This window comes from Papaver somniferum, unplaced genomic scaffold (genome assembly GCF_003573695.1).
Source record: "Papaver somniferum cultivar HN1 unplaced genomic scaffold, ASM357369v1 unplaced-scaffold_21, whole genome shotgun sequence".
Lineage (NCBI taxonomy): Eukaryota > Viridiplantae > Streptophyta > Magnoliopsida > Ranunculales > Papaveraceae > Papaver > Papaver somniferum.
Window position 1 is genome coordinate 8,566,554 of NW_020631041.1, and position 16,313 is coordinate 8,582,866.

The window sequence follows — 16,313 nt, forward strand, 5'->3', positions numbered from 1 at the left end:
GTCTTATTGGATATTAATAGCAATGGTGATAGACCAACTGGGGTATCAAAAACTCAGTACTTGATAGGGTTTCTTATGACGTTAGCTGCTGCTGCTCTAACTGGCCTCGGGACGCCTTTTGTTGAGCTTTCTTTCATTAAAGCCACCAGAAATATTACTTACTCAACTTTGTTACAGTTTTAAGTCATTCTTTGTCTGTTTGGAACCTGTCTGAATGTCATTGGGATGCTAATAAATAAGGATTTTCAGGTACGTAACTTTTATAGGGGGCTTACAACCCTTTTTATTTTATTGATTCTCTGATGAAGTTTGTATCAGATTTGTTTTTCTTCGAAGAGTCTAATAAATATGAAAATTGATTTGTTCCATAGGCTATACCCAGAGAAGCAGACATGTTCGAGCTTGGGAAAGGCAAGTATTATACGATAATATGCTTGACTGCATTGACATGGCAATTATCAGGAATTGGACTCGTAGGCCTAATTTTATACACAAATGCTCTTTTCAACGGTATATACGTATCAGTCCTCGTTCCATTCACAGAAGTTGCAGCCGTCATATTTTACCATGAGAGGTTTACGCGATTAAAAGGAATGGCATTGGCATTATGTCTTTGGGGTTTCTCTTCTTATTTCTATGGAGGAAGTGGAAATCAAGAAGCACCATAAATTACTGTATAAATTACAGTAAGTAGAACCTCCATATAATGATACTCCATATATTAATAACCTCTATATATTAATAAAATTTATGGTCCGAATTTGGACCAGTGAGAAATAATAATAACCTTTTCAGTTTAATATTTATGATTTTTTCCAATTCCACCTTAAAGAATTTACCTCCAAATGGTAATAATCAATGTGGAAATTTCTGAGAAACCCAAGTCCGATTCCTTTCTCTTTCAGAAACCCATCATTAGGATGGCATATATATGTAGCCCAAAATACACGATTTACGGTTAAGATTAATAATTTTAGATCAGATTGATAATTCCATTTTGTAGATGGACTTAATTAACCTTTATAAGATAATTGTTACTAACAAAATTGATTTTATAAGAAAATCGTTAATTTGGAGGGTCAATTAGTTGGCGTTTTTCATGGGCAGAATTAATTGTGTAACGGTGTCAATTTGTTGGCGTTTTTAGTGGGCATACTACCCGTATACAAGTTAGCAGGGGTATAATAGACATTATTTTGCTTTGGGAAATCAAATAAGTTACTAAATTAATAACTAATTAATTTGTGTAATTGATATCCGTGTTCCGTTAATTGTTTTATGGAATTGAAAATTAAATGTAGAACTGTTGTGTTTTATCGCCTATAATAAAGGATCATACTGTAAACTGTTGGCACATTACGAATTAAAGAAAAAGGAAAATATGAGAAATGGAAATTCATTCTTTTCCGTTTTTTAATTTTTCTCTTATAAAGCAAGGTCCAATACACCACTATATACATATAGAGGAGATAAACTAATTAGATGGTGCCACCAATATTATTTGCTTACATGTCTCTTAGATTAGTTATAGTCGGCCTAGAGCAACTGCAATGGACGAGTAAACCCAAATTTTCAGTCGAGTGGGCTGGCGTAGTGGGACGGACCATCGATCAAAATTTGATCAAAGAGTAAAATCCAGACCAAATTTGGTCTGCGATCAAGACCAAATCCAAATATAGTCGGGCGTTGATATAATCTCCGCTACACATCGGGCGTTGATATAATCTCCGCCATTCATCGGGCGTTGATATAATGTCCGCTACACAAGGGGCGTTGATATAATGTACGCCTGAAACGGGGCGTTGATATAATGTACGCCCGATGGGGCGTTGGTAAAGACAACGCGCGAAATGGGGCGTTCATATACTTAACGCCCCACTTTCACAAATTTATGAAACTTACATGGGGCGGGCTTTATACCTCCGCCCCATTTATTTTTTTTTTGTTTGTTTCTGAAGCGTATACTATACCAACGCCCCACTCGCGCGTTATCTTTACCAACGCCCCACTCGGGCGTTATCTTTACCAACGCGTGATCCCAGGCGTAATGTTGATCAACGCGCGACCAAATATACTCTTTTCCCACTACGCCACATGACGGACTAAACCCAAATTTGGTCTTTTTTTTTAGTCTTTGGTCTTTGGTTATACTCGCACCACTGTGGACGCTCTAATAATTCTTTGGAAGTTGCCAGCTGCCCTGAGCCCTTGACCGGTGGTCAACCACTCACTACACACAGTTTTGATTCCATTGATCATATATAGTTGGACTTGATTAAGATGATTTTTAAAAATGATAAACATGTTTCCTAAATCTCAATATATTGAGAATTTATATCATGATGGTCTCTAAGCAAGGGTCCGGATGCCATACCGACTGAGGTGCGGAAATGCCTGGGAGATGATGGGATAACTTGGCTAACCAAGCTATTCAATAACATCTTCCGGTCAAAACGAATGCCGAACGAGTGGCGTCGAAGTGTCATTGTCCCAATCTTTAAAAACAAAGGGGGCATTCAGAATTGCTCCAACTATAGAGGAATTAAACTGATGAGCCATACACTCAAGCTGTGGGAACGCGTCATCGAACGACGGTTAGGCAGACAAACCAGCGTCTCATTAAACCAATTCGGATTTATGCCGGGAAGATCGACCATGGAGGCCATTTTCCTGGTGAGGAAACTTATGGAAAGAGACAGGGAACAAAACAGGGACTTGCACATGGTCTTCATTGATCTGGAGAAGGCCTACGATAAAGTGCCGCGTGAAATAAGGTGGTGGGCTCTTGAACATAAAAAGGTATCACCGAAGTACATAAACTTAATCAAGGATATGTACGGGGACGCAGTTACCAGTATCCGAACGAGCGGTGAAGTAGCAAACGATTTCTTGATTAAGATAGGGTTTTACCAGGGATCATCCTTGAACCCTTATATTTTCGATTTAGTGCTCGATCAAGATATGAATCCAATTAGGTTTTTAGTAATATTCTTAATACTCTTTGGACTACATTATCCTGCAAACATATTCTGCTGTCAAATCATTGTTCTTTTTCTTAATTTCTTGTACAAAATAAATAGCCACTGATACTTCTTCCATGTCACACAGAGTCAAAATAAATAAACCAAATATTAACTACGATGAATACTATGAGATACGTACCTTATATCCGGTTGCGAATGTTATTTCTTCTAAGTCGCACAGAGTAAGTACCTTGGATATTTGATCATGATCGTGCATCTTCATCAAGTGCTAGTACTGTGTGAAATACGTGTGATCCTAGGAAATACATATAAAATCATTTTTTTTTACTTTGAAAAGCTTTCTTGGCACTCCAATATTTCATGCATCGAAAAGTATCACCAATTTTCAAAAACGCTTTTGCTTAAGTAAAACATTAGAGACAAAGTGATTAGATTCTGTTTTGCGCTGATTGTCTAGATTTGACCATCACAACCACTGTGCTTTGTGCGATTGTGCATTTGGCAACTGCCTATGTTCAGTGTATGTGTTTTTATAGTGATCCGAAAAGATGGGATGTCCTGAAAGGTTGCAAGGACAAAGGAAATCAATTGAAGTTTGTCGAGATTAATATCAACCGTTATAAATCAATAGATGTCTTTTGAGAAAATTAGCGTCCCTACACTTGTATGAACTGTCAAATGTCCTAGGAGATGCAACGTTTCGTATTGACTTTCCCTCGAATGTCTTAAGCGATGCAACGTTTGGTATTGAGTTTCCCTCAACATTTGTGAAGGCAGGTTTAATAGTCATGAATCTCTCAAAGGGTTGAGATGAGGTGGCATTATTGATGTGTGTTAAGTGGCTATTGGTGACACATAAGTGATGACATGGCTTCACCACAAACTAAAATAATTATGACAACACTGTGTGATTTTTTTGGGTCTCTTATTATAAAGAAAAATTATTTAATTTACCGTACATAAAAGTAATTTAAGTTTAAACTTTCAAGAGATCTATTTATTGTATTATTACAGCCCTTCTAAACAGACTATAATTCAAAATGTTGGTTGCGTTCTTCTGGTCATGAATATTAATGCTTGCCGTAACATCTCAGTACAATGATAATTGCAAGTCCTGGCCGCGGAAAAGTTCTTTTACACATTTTGAAGAAAGAAATTAAGTTTGTGTGAACACAAGAATGTGAGGCCGCCCTCCAGAGCATAAAGAATTATGTGGCGAACTTGTCAATATAACAAAAACGAGAACCAAATGAAGAATTATTAATATATCTCTGGCTCGGTCGAAGGATAAATCATTTTCGAAACGACTTATCCCAAATTTATTTATTTTAGTAGAACATACATGAGTTATTATTTATATATTATAGATGGACGTGACAAATCAAATCACAGCCATACACTGGGTCACTGGCATAATATGGAGTCACTGAAACGAAAAAATACACACAAGTCACAACTGATAAATATAAAATATGTACGTGCATAGGTACACGTACACGTACACCAACACCGAATGGGTTCATGTGGCATCGATCAGTTATTCAGAATCGCGTAAGTATTTGTTCATGTCTTCAATGGCCTGATGGCCGAATTGTAGATAATCAAAGGGAGTCGGAGAATTCTCGTTGGTTTTCTCATACTCAATTGACCGTGTCACAACACATCCATTTCCATCCGGCTTTGGATTGACTACCATTATCGTATCAAACTTCTTGAAATCCTTCATCATGTCTCCTTCAAATACACGGTGACGCAACGTTTTCGTTTCATCATTGTGTGTTGTTTCCTCTACTGAGCGAATCGTCTTACCATCTGCATTCGTGAAGACAAACATTTTACCGCAAAGTTGTGAAACCCAAATCAAATCTAATTAAGCGTGAAATATATGACTGCAATTGTGAGTATATATATATTATGATGCACGGAGAACCAAAAGTATGTGAAGTAAATTGATGAATTGCAATAGTGTATTTGTACATTACCAATGTTAACATTCCATTCCTTGATACAACCTGAACGGGTTGGGTCTCCACTGATAACTTTGACGTCAACGCAAAGATGAGGAACTGCCTTTTGCACATCTTCTCCGTGCTTATACATGTTATAATATTTTTCAGCATCGCAATTGACTTCCAATTCAGTTGAAAGTTTCCCGACTAGACCTGAAACACCAGGAGGAGCCATCAACAATTTGATGATTAGTTCTCTAAAATATGCACAGAAGTATATGGAAGAATTAATAGAATCCATGTCAGTTGAACGAGTTTATATAGAAAAGTAAAAAGGTGGATTAGCTGTTCTAACTTTGGCATGTTGCTATAAAGAATTGATGTAATATGTTAATGCTTTCTATAATGGTGTTTGATTGTGTGTTGGAGCAGTGTCCCATATCAGCCATTATATATATACATATTACCTTTTATAAAGGATCGATGTAATATGCTGATGCTTTCTATAAAGCTGTCTGATTGTCGGGGTGGAGAAGTGTCCCATGTCAGCCCAGGAGAGTAATGCAACAACCTCGTGGGAATAATTAAGGTCGCCCACGCTATATGTGGCTTTTATAGAAGGCGTTTGTACTGACTCGGGAATGGACGGATTCGGGAATTATTGTTGGGTGGGTCTAAATTATCGAAGAAAGCTGGTGAAAAGGAATCTGTTTAAAAAACTGTTGTATGAAGTATATATTGAAAATTTACACAATAAAGATCTAAAAGTGGAGATATTTGATTCGAAAATGATAGATGAACCCACTCCCTTCCGCCATTCCTTTTCCCCGCCTACGTGTGAGTAACTATGGGCCAAAGCCAAAAACAATGGAACCCCTTGTTTTTCCATGCATTCGAAATTAATGAATTAAAGAGTCTAGATGGTGCCATGTAACGGTGGAAAAGAGTGGGAAAAATATAGCAGCTTCGTATTTATTCATGACTACGTATTTTTGTTTTGGTATGACTGACGAGTACATTAAATAAATGGGAAAAAGACAACAAACATGTGCACCCCCACCTACGAAAATCCAAAAATTCGATAAGAATACTCGAGAGCGCCAGCTGTGTTGTAGAATGGTAGAAATTGGAAACACATTAGTTAGACACTAAAAATTAAAAGCACAATCACAGATACAAAAAACATCCACTACGCGAACACTCATGAAAGTTATCCAAAAAAAGTTAAGCTGTATACTTAACTTACCTGGCTTGATTGGGGTATGCCCAAATTAATTGTGGTATACCTAATAAGACGAAAATCAGATCATTTTGAAGTAAAACTGGCTACTCCTTAACCTTATATTTTCTAAATGGTTAATATATCCTTGATTAATTAATACTAAAAATTCTGATTAGGTTAATTAATTGAGTTTAGATGAATTAATTAAGTAGATTAAAACTTATAAGTTTAAGTTATCAAATTTTGTTTTTGATTGAACTCATGTGGGAAGATTTTTGATGAAAAAAATTTGTTTTGAGAATTTTTTTTGCAACGAAAATGAAAACATAGTACCCAAACATTTCTAAAAAAGGGATTGCAAAGCTAATGTATGAAATCATACTCAAAATTAAAGAAGAAATTAACACTTTCAGTTCTGAAACTTTCAAAAGTCGGCAGGGTCGACGAATGAAGAACATGCCGACTATATCTGGCCGGCAAAGTCTACGGATGAATAACATGCCAACTTTATCCGGCCGGCAAGGTCGGTGAATGAATAAGATGCCGACTTTATTATTTTTGACACACAGGAGACTGTTGTAAATGCTTCACTAATCGGCATCTTATTGATTTTTTACCTTGCCAGCTACCTTATAGTCGACAAGGTCGATAAAAAATACCATGCCGACTATAGGATTGTTTGACATACAGAGAAAGGTGTTACAAATGTATAATTACTCGACAAGGTTTTAATTTCATAACCTTGGTGACTAAACTATAGTCGGCAAGGTATAAGGATGAATACCGTGTCGACTCTGTAAATATTACTTTCAGAAACAAAACTCGCCGACTAAAAATAATATATGAAAAGTCGGCATGTTGTTTATCATATAAGCTTGCCGACTAAAAATAAATATAAAAAGTCGGCATGCTCGACAAATAAATACCATGCCGACTGTGTAACTAGAATTCAACAATTTCAATTTTTCTGATCTAATTTGTCATTCAAATAACAAAACAAAGTACTAGAATGAATTTGAAAGGATCAATCGACAATAAAAAAAATCATAATCTACGATATTTTTTCATTTGAAAATGATGAAATATAGAGTAAGAGAAAGGAATTGATCATTAGATTGATTGATGATGAAGGAGAAGGAAAGAAATTAATGAAGTTTTGATCTAAAACCCAAAAGAGGTGGTTTTGGTTATTATTAGGAGAAGGGTAATTAGGTAACTTTACACATATTAAACACCCCTTAACCCTCTATTATGGTTGGGAACAAAATGGGTATACCCCAATTAATCTTGGTATAACCCAGTCAAACCAGGTTAACTTATGTAATTATAGAACTTTTTTTTTTTTTTTGAAAAGGATTATAAAACCCTTTAAACTGCCCGTTTTATGCATAAAAAAAAATGAGTAACCGAGATAGTGCGAAAATTCCATGTGATAGTTCAATTTTATTGATACACACTTTGATCTTAAACTGCCCGCTTTTGGCCCCACTTAAGAGGAGTGCAGATCAAAATATTTTCCTGTTTGTATGGTATATCAATGGCACTTTTTGTCGTAAGAAACGCCTAGCAAATCTCGGTTAAATCAGCTTAGATATGTCCCTCCAACGGAATCCAACTAAAAAAAAAACTTGGCTCCATCACCGTCGGTAGACCAAATCGTGTATATTATGGACCAAATCATTATTTCCCTAAAAATAAATGACAATAGGGAAAGAAAAATCTCACGCAAATCTCAAGCTGATTTATTATTTGTCATCCTAATAAAGATTCAATACATTAGAAATGGATTGATCCTCTGGACCTTCACTCAAAACAAGCTAAAAACAGAAGCAAAGGGATAAAGCTATCAGTAGATAGGACAGTGCCAGCAAACAGCTGATGCCATTTTTATTCATTTGGCTGCTGCACGATACGCTGAACCGATATAACTCAAAATGCAGATAGTTCTGAACAATCATAGAAAAAACCAGAAGGTCCATCGTCGGGGAAAAGAGCTATTCTGACTACATGTTTAGCACCTTCGTCGGCAGTGTAATTTCCAATGCCGTAGTTCATTTCTGTTTTAACCAAACCAGGACAAACACAATTGACCTGAAATTTGGGAGTTTTCTTTGCGAACACCCTTGTGTACGCATTCAAACATGCTTTTGATGTTGTGTATGCAGCTCCGAAACTAGGCCACCGATTTGTTTCGATCAAATTTTCCTTAAAATCCTTAAGAAGCATATTCACTACCATGTCAATTCTCTCTTCCGTTAATGCATCAGCATCTCCAAGTATCTCTAGAGCTTTTTCATTGGATACATACTGAAACCAAACCAGCGTAAACAAGGTGTAAGAAAAACATTTTTGGATTTCAAGTTGATAGTTGCAATAACAAGTAGTACCTTGAGGCTTCCCGTGGATGATGAAACATTGACAATTCTTGGTGAATCGGATAGTTGAAGTAAAGGAATTAGAACTTCGGTTACCGATTTAACACCGTAGTAATTTATTGTGAGACATTCTTCTGCTAATTCATATGTCTCTGTCATTAATTCTTGGGCTTCTGGTTTTTCGTAGATCTTCACGAGCTCCTCTGAATCCTGGAAAAAGTGCGAGTAACTAATTCATAATTGGAAAAGCTATAATAACTTTCGATTTAGCCATTTAACTCTTTAGATTTCAAGAATTGATATGGCGCCGATGTCACTATAGTATATAGTTATAGTTGTGAAGTCTTTGGCCTAACTTTGAAACTCATCAGCATCAAATTTTTATTACCTCTCCAATGTCACTTATCATTGCCTTGAAACGATCAGCATCAACTGAAAAACCTGCAACCCCAGCATTGTTTACCTACACATAGTAAAACACAAATTTTTGAATGAACTTGTGGGAAAGATTGGAATATAGCTAGTTCAATAGGGAGTTTAAAGAAAGAATTTGGATGCATATATACCAAGATATCAAGCTTTCCGAAGTGTGTTTTAATGAAATCCGCTAAAGAAGACATAGTAGTAACTGGATCCGTAACATCAAGTTGATGAAAAACCACATTCTCATGATTAGAATTTTTGAGTTTTTCAACAGCTTCAAGACCTTTAGTTACATCTCTACAAGTTAAAACAACCATGATTCCATTAGAAGATAATTGCTTACAAATCTCAAATCCAATACCCTTGTTTCCGCCAGTAACAACTGCACACCTGAAAATCAAATCCAGAAAGAAAAGTTTCCATTGATTAGAACGACCCTTAATCAGCAAGCTAGCACCAGATATATATGCAAATTATGTTACCATTTTTTTGTTAGTACCTCCTCTTTGTAACAGTATTTGGACATGTTTCAGGCATACTTGTTAATGATTACTGGATTGGATTAACAACTATAAAAGAAAAAACGAAAACTCAAGCAATGAAAATCAACGTAAGATTGTTTCTGACTGATGTTGTAAAGAGAAGTTTCTATTGATTATAATTTCTCATGACCGGAACAGAATAACAAGGCTCTCTTTATATACAAGAGAGTCAAAGAGTGCTTGAAATTTTCGGGACGGAAGAGGATGGGGACCGGCGATGTGCCCCGGTCGGATGCGGAACGGTGATGAGCCGGTCCGCCGATCGACTCGGGATGCGGGCCGACGCGGATTGAGGCGGCGTCCCAAGCCCGGGCTGTAGTCATGCCCGCGGAGACGTCGTCGCCTCGATCGTGGTGGGCAGCACGCGCCTCACGGCGTGCCTTTGGCAACAGCGTGCTCCCGGTGTCGGCCTGTGGGTTCCCCATTCGGCCCATCTTGAAACACAGACCAAGGAGTCTGACATGTATTCGAGTCCACGGGCGAGTAAAACCCGTAAGGCACAAGGAAGCTGACTGGCGGGATCCCCTTGTGGGTTGCACCGCCGACCGACCTGGATCTTCTGTGAAGGGTTCGAGTGAGAGCATACCTGTCGGGACCCGAAAGATGGTGAACTATGCCAGAACGGGGCGAAGCCAGAGGAAAATCTGGTGGAGACTCGTAGTGATACTGACGTGCAAATCGTTCGTCTGACTTGGGTATAGGGGCGAAAGACTAATCGAACCGTCTAGTAGCTGGTTCCCTCCGAAGTTTCCCTATGGATAGCTGGAGTCCGCGGGCGAGTTCTATCGGGTAAAGCCAATGATTAGAGGCATCGGAGGCGCAACTCCCTCGACCTATTCTCAAACTTTAAATAAGTAGGACGGCGCGGCTGCTCCATTGAGCCGTGCCACGGAATCGAGGGCCCCAAGTGGGCCATTTTGATGGTTTAAAGCTAAATAATTTAGTTTTGAGTTGTTGTTTCCAGACTCAAACTTTGTTGTTCACTTGCAGGATGTTTTCAACTCTCTCTAGAACTAAAACCTCAATCTCACAACAATGACTTCGGAAATCTTTGTGAAAGCAGCTGTTGGAGCCCCTGATACTTGGTGACTATAAGTTCATCACCTCAATTACAGTTCCATTTATTTTTTTGAGTCAATAATGGTAATTCTGTTAGATTCTAGGATGAAAATTAATTGTACGATTCTCCTATAAAAACTCGTTATCCTAATGTTTGTTATATGTTTCCACAAGATTAGCACGTAGATGTCTTTGAACCCCAACAATTGGTATCAGAACATTAGGTTAGATACCAATTTCCCCAACCAAAAAGAAGAAGTAAAGTTCATCAACAGTTAGTTTCCTGACAGCATCGAGAAGTGAATGAATCTCCATGTACATAAGATGGGAAAAAAAATAAACAAATAAACAAGTATTGAAACGAGCATTATTACCTGAGCATCTTCATCTGAATACTCATCATCTCCCTGACAGTATCAAGAGGTGAATGAATGTTCAAATCTCCATGTACATGAACAAAGTAATCAATATTCATGTTATATTTGTTTATCCCTTAAAATGTTAGATTAACACTGTTTATGAAGTAATTTTTCTGTTGAAGTGTCAACGTTTTGGTTTCGGCAATAAACTACGAGGCTTATGTATCAACTTTGGTTGGATTATGATTCTGTCTTGTACAATGGTATATGAAGGTACATAAATCTTCCGGAATTCTCGTCGGAATTTATTTATTTTACCTGGAATTATCGGAATATATTATTTTCTTACCTTTAAATGGGTTTGCAACGTATATAAATGTTGCTAATTAGAGTAATGCGTTGCCTAAATTATTGTAAACGTTGCACAAATTAAAGAATCCGTTGCTCAACAAAGGTTGGTAAACTGGTTGACCAACATTTTTATGCGTTGGACAAATTAATTTTCCCAACGGATTTTTGCGTTGCACAGAAATTTTCTACGCCATATTTCTAACGTATATACGCGTTCGTGAAATTCATTGCAACGCTTATATCCGTCCTAAATCAGATGTTTTTGTGTAGTGCGAGGAGTGATCTGGATACTAGTTAATAGTGTTGTATTTGTGTTGATTGTTCTTAAAACAATTAGGATCTTATCTAATCTCTTCTCCATTGTATTGTATTTGTGATAATATTGTAATAACTACAAGTCTTATATTTTCATGCTTGTGCATTATACAACCTTTGGTCTTAAACTGCTATTCAATTACAAAAGAAATTTCCCCACAAAAAGACCTAAGTCATTATATAAGAGAGGGAGACCACGAGCTTCTCACGCGCTTACGATCTTATTCTTAAGAATCTTCTCCTAAACAACAGAAAGTACCAACTACCATTATCAATCCGGTTAAACAGTTACTCAAACTCTTTGGGATATATGGCAACAATGTATAGTGCTGCCGTTGAAGTGAGTATATTTATATATATTATCTTGAAACCGATGCTACGCACCGGGTACGATAGAAATCGACACCCATTTGGTAAGGCGGGGCTTCGCCCCGCGTCCATTCCATAAGGAATCCCAATTAACAATTACAATGTATAATGAAAATACCAATTACCATCTAGTAGTCCAACAATTGGAACCAGATTTACTACTTATGTATTTTTAAAGTGTTGGAGATTAAGAAATCATCTTAAAGATAATACTTAGAAATCAATTAGTATATCATGATATTTCCAACATCTACATTCTAAGTATAATTGGAAAATTTGCACTTGAAGTCTACTATTCAAAGTAGCACTTCAACTACGCTTAATCTTGCTAAATTTTAGAATGTGTATACAACATCTCCTCATTAATCAATTTTAACAACTTAAAGTAAATAAACAAAGTCATAACAATATTCTATCTTAAAACACCAGTACTGACAGCATGTAGTTCGCCACATCTTGTTTTTGCGTCATATGTTATATATTCCCTATCTTTCTTAGGTACCATATCATATACTTATATTAAAAATATAATGTCCAACACATCCTCTAGCTCCAACTCCCTTTAATTAGATGAAAAATCGCACTCGCCATATCGTTGTATCGGTACCTATTATTAGAGACAAAAATAAATAAATGATATTCATATAAAATAGACTGCCAACCTAAATACTGAAAATAATATGAAGTGCATCCCATCGAAGATGATCTAATCAAGAAAATGTATTATTATATCTTTCTTCAGAATTCATATACTGGTGTTAAGAATCAAGTGCTAACTTAAGTGTTCCTCTAGGATCCAACTCTCTTATTGTTAAATGATAAAATATGTATTAATATAAAATAGATTATCAACTTCAAATAGTGCAAAGCATATGAATTGTTTTCCATCAAAGAAGATGTAATCAAGAAAAGAGACGGATATATATTTTTTTTGAAATCACATACTTGCATTAAGAATAAAGCCATCAACTCAACTGATCTTCCAAGCTCCAACTCCCTGTAGTTGAATGAAAAAAATACGATATTAATTTAAATAGATTGTCAACTTTAAACACTCCAAAGCATATGAAGTGCTTCCCATCAAAGAAGTTGTAATCAAGAAAATGTAGTGATACATCTTTTTTCAGAAAGCATGTTTTCTAACTGCCAGTTTGAGGCCTTTCTTGACTTCCTCGCTGCCAGACAGACCCTACACTAATTCAAGTCATTTTATGCACTAGCTAAAAAGTAAGAAACACAAAATCCTACCAAAATAAATAGAAAATCAAAGAATCTAATATCAGATAAATTTAATGAATAAGAAACCAACAAAATCCTAAATGACCTTAATACAATCTCAAATGATATAAATTTCTTGTATTGTAACATATAATTGACTTGGACCTTTCATTGTTACATCTCGGTCATTAGCAATTTGTCTACTCTATTCTTCTAAGGGTATATCTTTTATAATGCTTCTTTTACACACTTTTTTTCTTCTTTGGATAAGGCCCACATTCAAGTTTTTAGAAAGATCTTCTTACATTTGAGTACAACGGTTCAAAAAAATTAGCATTTGTTTATTCCCTACCAATTAGCTAATGGGCTTAGAAGTGAAAAATTAGGTTATATATGCACCCATGGATCTTTTAGGAGATTTAACATATAAATTCATTACAAAATATTATTTTTCCAGTGTTCATCATCTGGAATAATATTTCTTGTTATATAAAAGTGTCAGTTAATTATAGAGAAATCTTATAACTCAACAGTGCCAGTTAGTAATCTCATTTACTTAGTCTAATGTGTGATGCGACCGTAAGCTTGAACTCAATCATCTCGATATTTTTTTTCCATTATCCATATATAAAATTAAAGAAGTACATACTTAAATTAAGAAACATCTGATATACACGATTCACCTCTACTCATGCTGATAAAATTGTAGGAAGACAACTATCGAGTCTACCCAACTCGTCGATTTGGTATCTGGTTGCAGTAGTTATAAGCCTCCCGCCTGTGCTTCTTCCAGGTTGAGTTGAGAAGATTACACTAATATATGTATTAGGGTAAAATGAGGCTAAATTTATATTAGATTTTTTCCTGGGCAGTTCACCTTGATTATTGTTTACAGAGAAATTCATATACTCCAGTATGGATATTTTTCTAAATCAATTTAACCAATGCCTTTCAGCATTGATAGTCCCAGATTTTTGCTGGTGACCCTATTACCGTATATAGTTTTCCATACCTACAATAACAAAACAAAAGTATAAGTAAAAAGTAAGAAACAAAAAAATCGGGAATTAAGTTAAGATACTAATCACCACTTTTAACAGAAACCACAATACCTGGTCTATCTTCTACACGCTACCCCATATCAGGTCTAGTGCGCTTTGGAGCTTAGTCCATTTCGGCAGACGAGATGTCATTTCAAATGCGACGAATTATAGTACTTGACCTCCATGAAAAAAACATTATTTCGTGACCAAACATTATGCTTATTATATCACCTGGCCTCCACGTAGAAAATATTCTTTAGTGACCAAAGAACATACTCTTTCCTAAACCATAACTTCATCCGTGTATGCACCACATCATTCTTCACCCGCTAACAATCCTAAAGAGGTCACAAACACCTAGAATTAAAACAAAATGAACAAAAGAATTTTCAAAACAACAAAAAGAATTATTAAAGAATTGTGTACCTTAAACAAGTTTATCATTTATAATATGAAGCTTCAAAATACCAGCAATATCAACACCCACGATCTCCAATCGTCGCAGCCATCAGTACATGCAACAAGGAAAAAATTAAACTAAACAGTGAAACCTAAATTTTAAACAACAAAAATATAGATGAAATAGTACACCTGAATTCTAAGAAACCAAACAGAAGAAAAAATCAGCAATCAAACAATGAGAAGTGCTACTTTCGCTATATGAATAGGGCGTTCTTTTATATACCCCATAAAATACTAACGATACCCCCATTAGTTAGTTATGGTAGTTTTAATTTGGTTAACATGAAAATCATGAAATTATTCAAAATTTTGAGATTAATACCCCTTTCAAAAATTTATTATACAACCATATATATAGACGTAAAATTATATTTCTAAATACGCAAAATCTTTCTTCCAAATATAGAACATTATTTTGACTATGAGATTAATTGTGAGATTATATACTAAAAATATTATATCTTATGGAAGAACATAGAAAACCCTAGCTAGGTAAATCAACTATGGAATCGTTAGAATCCCATTTGGAAGGTCCGGGGATTGAATCATATTAAGATGAATCGTAAGGCATTTTATCAAATCATGTTTAAACAAAACCCACAAATCAAAATCTCTTTAGAATCCTTAAATTACAATCGATTGCAAAGAAAATCTTTAAGGCATTTTCTCAAACGAAGAAGGTATGTTGTACAAAACAATAAGTTTTCAAATTAGGCTAAATAAAGTATAACATAAAATTAATATCAATGATCATGAGTTCATGAATCATGGTTGTTTTATTGATAACCTCTACAAACTATTCATTTTAATTCTCCTCATCCATCACTATTGATACAGTAATAAGAAATTAACTAGACGAAAATTTTTATTCCCAAAGAAGAGAACTAAAAAACCAAGATTAGAATTTTTTGCGAGCTAACATTAGCTTCAGACATTCCATTGTTTTGTGTAGAGGAAGTGAACAAATTCCAAAAAAAAATTTAAAGTTCGAGACTTTTACAAAGAGGAGGAAGAAGAACAAAAACTCTGTAATAAAGATGAGTTTGTGTTTTTATTTCTGATTTGTTATTCGGGGGTATAATTATTTTTTGAATTTGATGGGGTAGGTAGATAAATGTTGGGGGTATATAGATAAAGGGGTATAGTTAGTATTTCTGGGGGTATATAGAAGAACACCCTATGAATATATATAGAGAGAGCTGTGAAACTAAAAATTCCAGTGGCTAATTTTTTTTTTTGTTAGGAAATAATATCACCCATCTATATTTAGGTATGTGCATTTGATTGTTGTAATATTTTTACGCATAAAATATTGAGCATCTTTTACCGTTTAGAAATAATTTTTATTTATTTCTACTGTTGTTTTGTTTATGGAATTAATGTATGTTTAAAATAAAGGAAATGTGAAATTTTATGAACAAATTCCCAAATTTAAACATAAATATCTATCCAAATTTGAACTTAGATATATATTCCAATTTGAAGGCAAATTTTACTAATTTAGGTAAACCATATTGTTTGTCAACGCCACTACCTATTTTTCTTTTTTCTTTTGCAAATTTTGGTAAATAATCTAAACTAATTCCAAAAATAATATTAGAAAATATTTCTTTCCAAAACTAATTGTTTAAATTTAGATTAG

The 16,313-nt window shown here is 35.2% G+C and overlaps 2 protein-coding genes across 4 annotated transcripts; both read right to left on the minus strand.

The window, feature by feature from the left end:
• Positions 1-4,244: 4,244 nt before the first annotated feature.
• Positions 4,245-5,381, minus strand: LOC113340172 (major latex protein 149-like). 2 transcript variants are annotated; one of them, XM_026585381.1, is made up of 3 exons: positions 5,289-5,381; positions 4,967-5,146; positions 4,245-4,796 (listed from the first exon to the last, which is right to left on the minus strand). In XM_026585381.1, exons 1-3 carry the CDS (start codon positions 5,371-5,373, stop codon positions 4,522-4,524), a joined length of 540 nt encoding a protein of 179 aa, XP_026441166.1. In that variant the 5' UTR covers positions 5,374-5,381; the 3' UTR covers positions 4,245-4,521. The 2 variants fall into 2 exon arrangements, with proteins under 2 accessions (XP_026441166.1, XP_026441165.1); XM_026585380.1 differs by lacking the exon at positions 5,289-5,381 and having other exon boundaries at positions 4,257-4,796; positions 4,967-5,249.
• A 2,493-nt stretch (positions 5,382-7,874) lies between these two features.
• On the minus strand, positions 7,875-9,637 carry LOC113340174 (salutaridine reductase). 2 transcript variants are annotated; one of them, XM_026585385.1, is made up of 5 exons: positions 9,453-9,637; positions 9,097-9,343; positions 8,919-8,993; positions 8,543-8,740; positions 7,875-8,462 (listed from the first exon to the last, which is right to left on the minus strand). In XM_026585385.1, the coding sequence occupies exons 1-5, from the start codon at positions 9,488-9,490 to the stop codon at positions 8,085-8,087; spliced, it is 936 nt and encodes a 311-aa protein (XP_026441170.1). In that variant the 5' UTR covers positions 9,491-9,637; the 3' UTR covers positions 7,875-8,084. The 2 variants fall into 2 exon arrangements, with proteins under 2 accessions (XP_026441170.1, XP_026441168.1); XM_026585383.1 differs by having other exon boundaries at positions 9,436-9,637.
• Positions 9,638-16,313: the final 6,676 nt, after the last annotated feature.

What these genes read in the sequence shown, in the direction of transcription:
- LOC113340172 (XM_026585380.1), bottom strand. Translation starts at nt 5,234, where the DNA reads ATGGATTCTATTAATTCTTCCATATACTTCTGTGCATATTTTAGAGAA. An exon ending in GGAATGGAATGTTAACATTG is followed by an intron (nt 4,797 to 4,966) that starts GTAATGTACAAA and finishes TCACGAATGCAG; the next exon opens with ATGGTAAGACGATTCGCTCA.
- LOC113340174 (XM_026585383.1), bottom strand. Translation starts at nt 9,479, where the DNA reads ATGTCCAAATACTGTTACAAAGAGGAGGTACTAACAAAAAAATG. An exon ending in GAGGTACTAACAAAAAAATG is followed by an intron (nt 9,344 to 9,435) that starts GTAACATAATTT and finishes TTTGATTTTCAG; the next exon opens with GTGTGCAGTTGTTACTGGCG. An exon ending in TGATAAGTGACATTGGAGAG is followed by an intron (nt 8,741 to 8,918) that starts GTAATAAAAATT and finishes CACTTTTTCCAG; the next exon opens with GATTCAGAGGAGCTCGTGAA.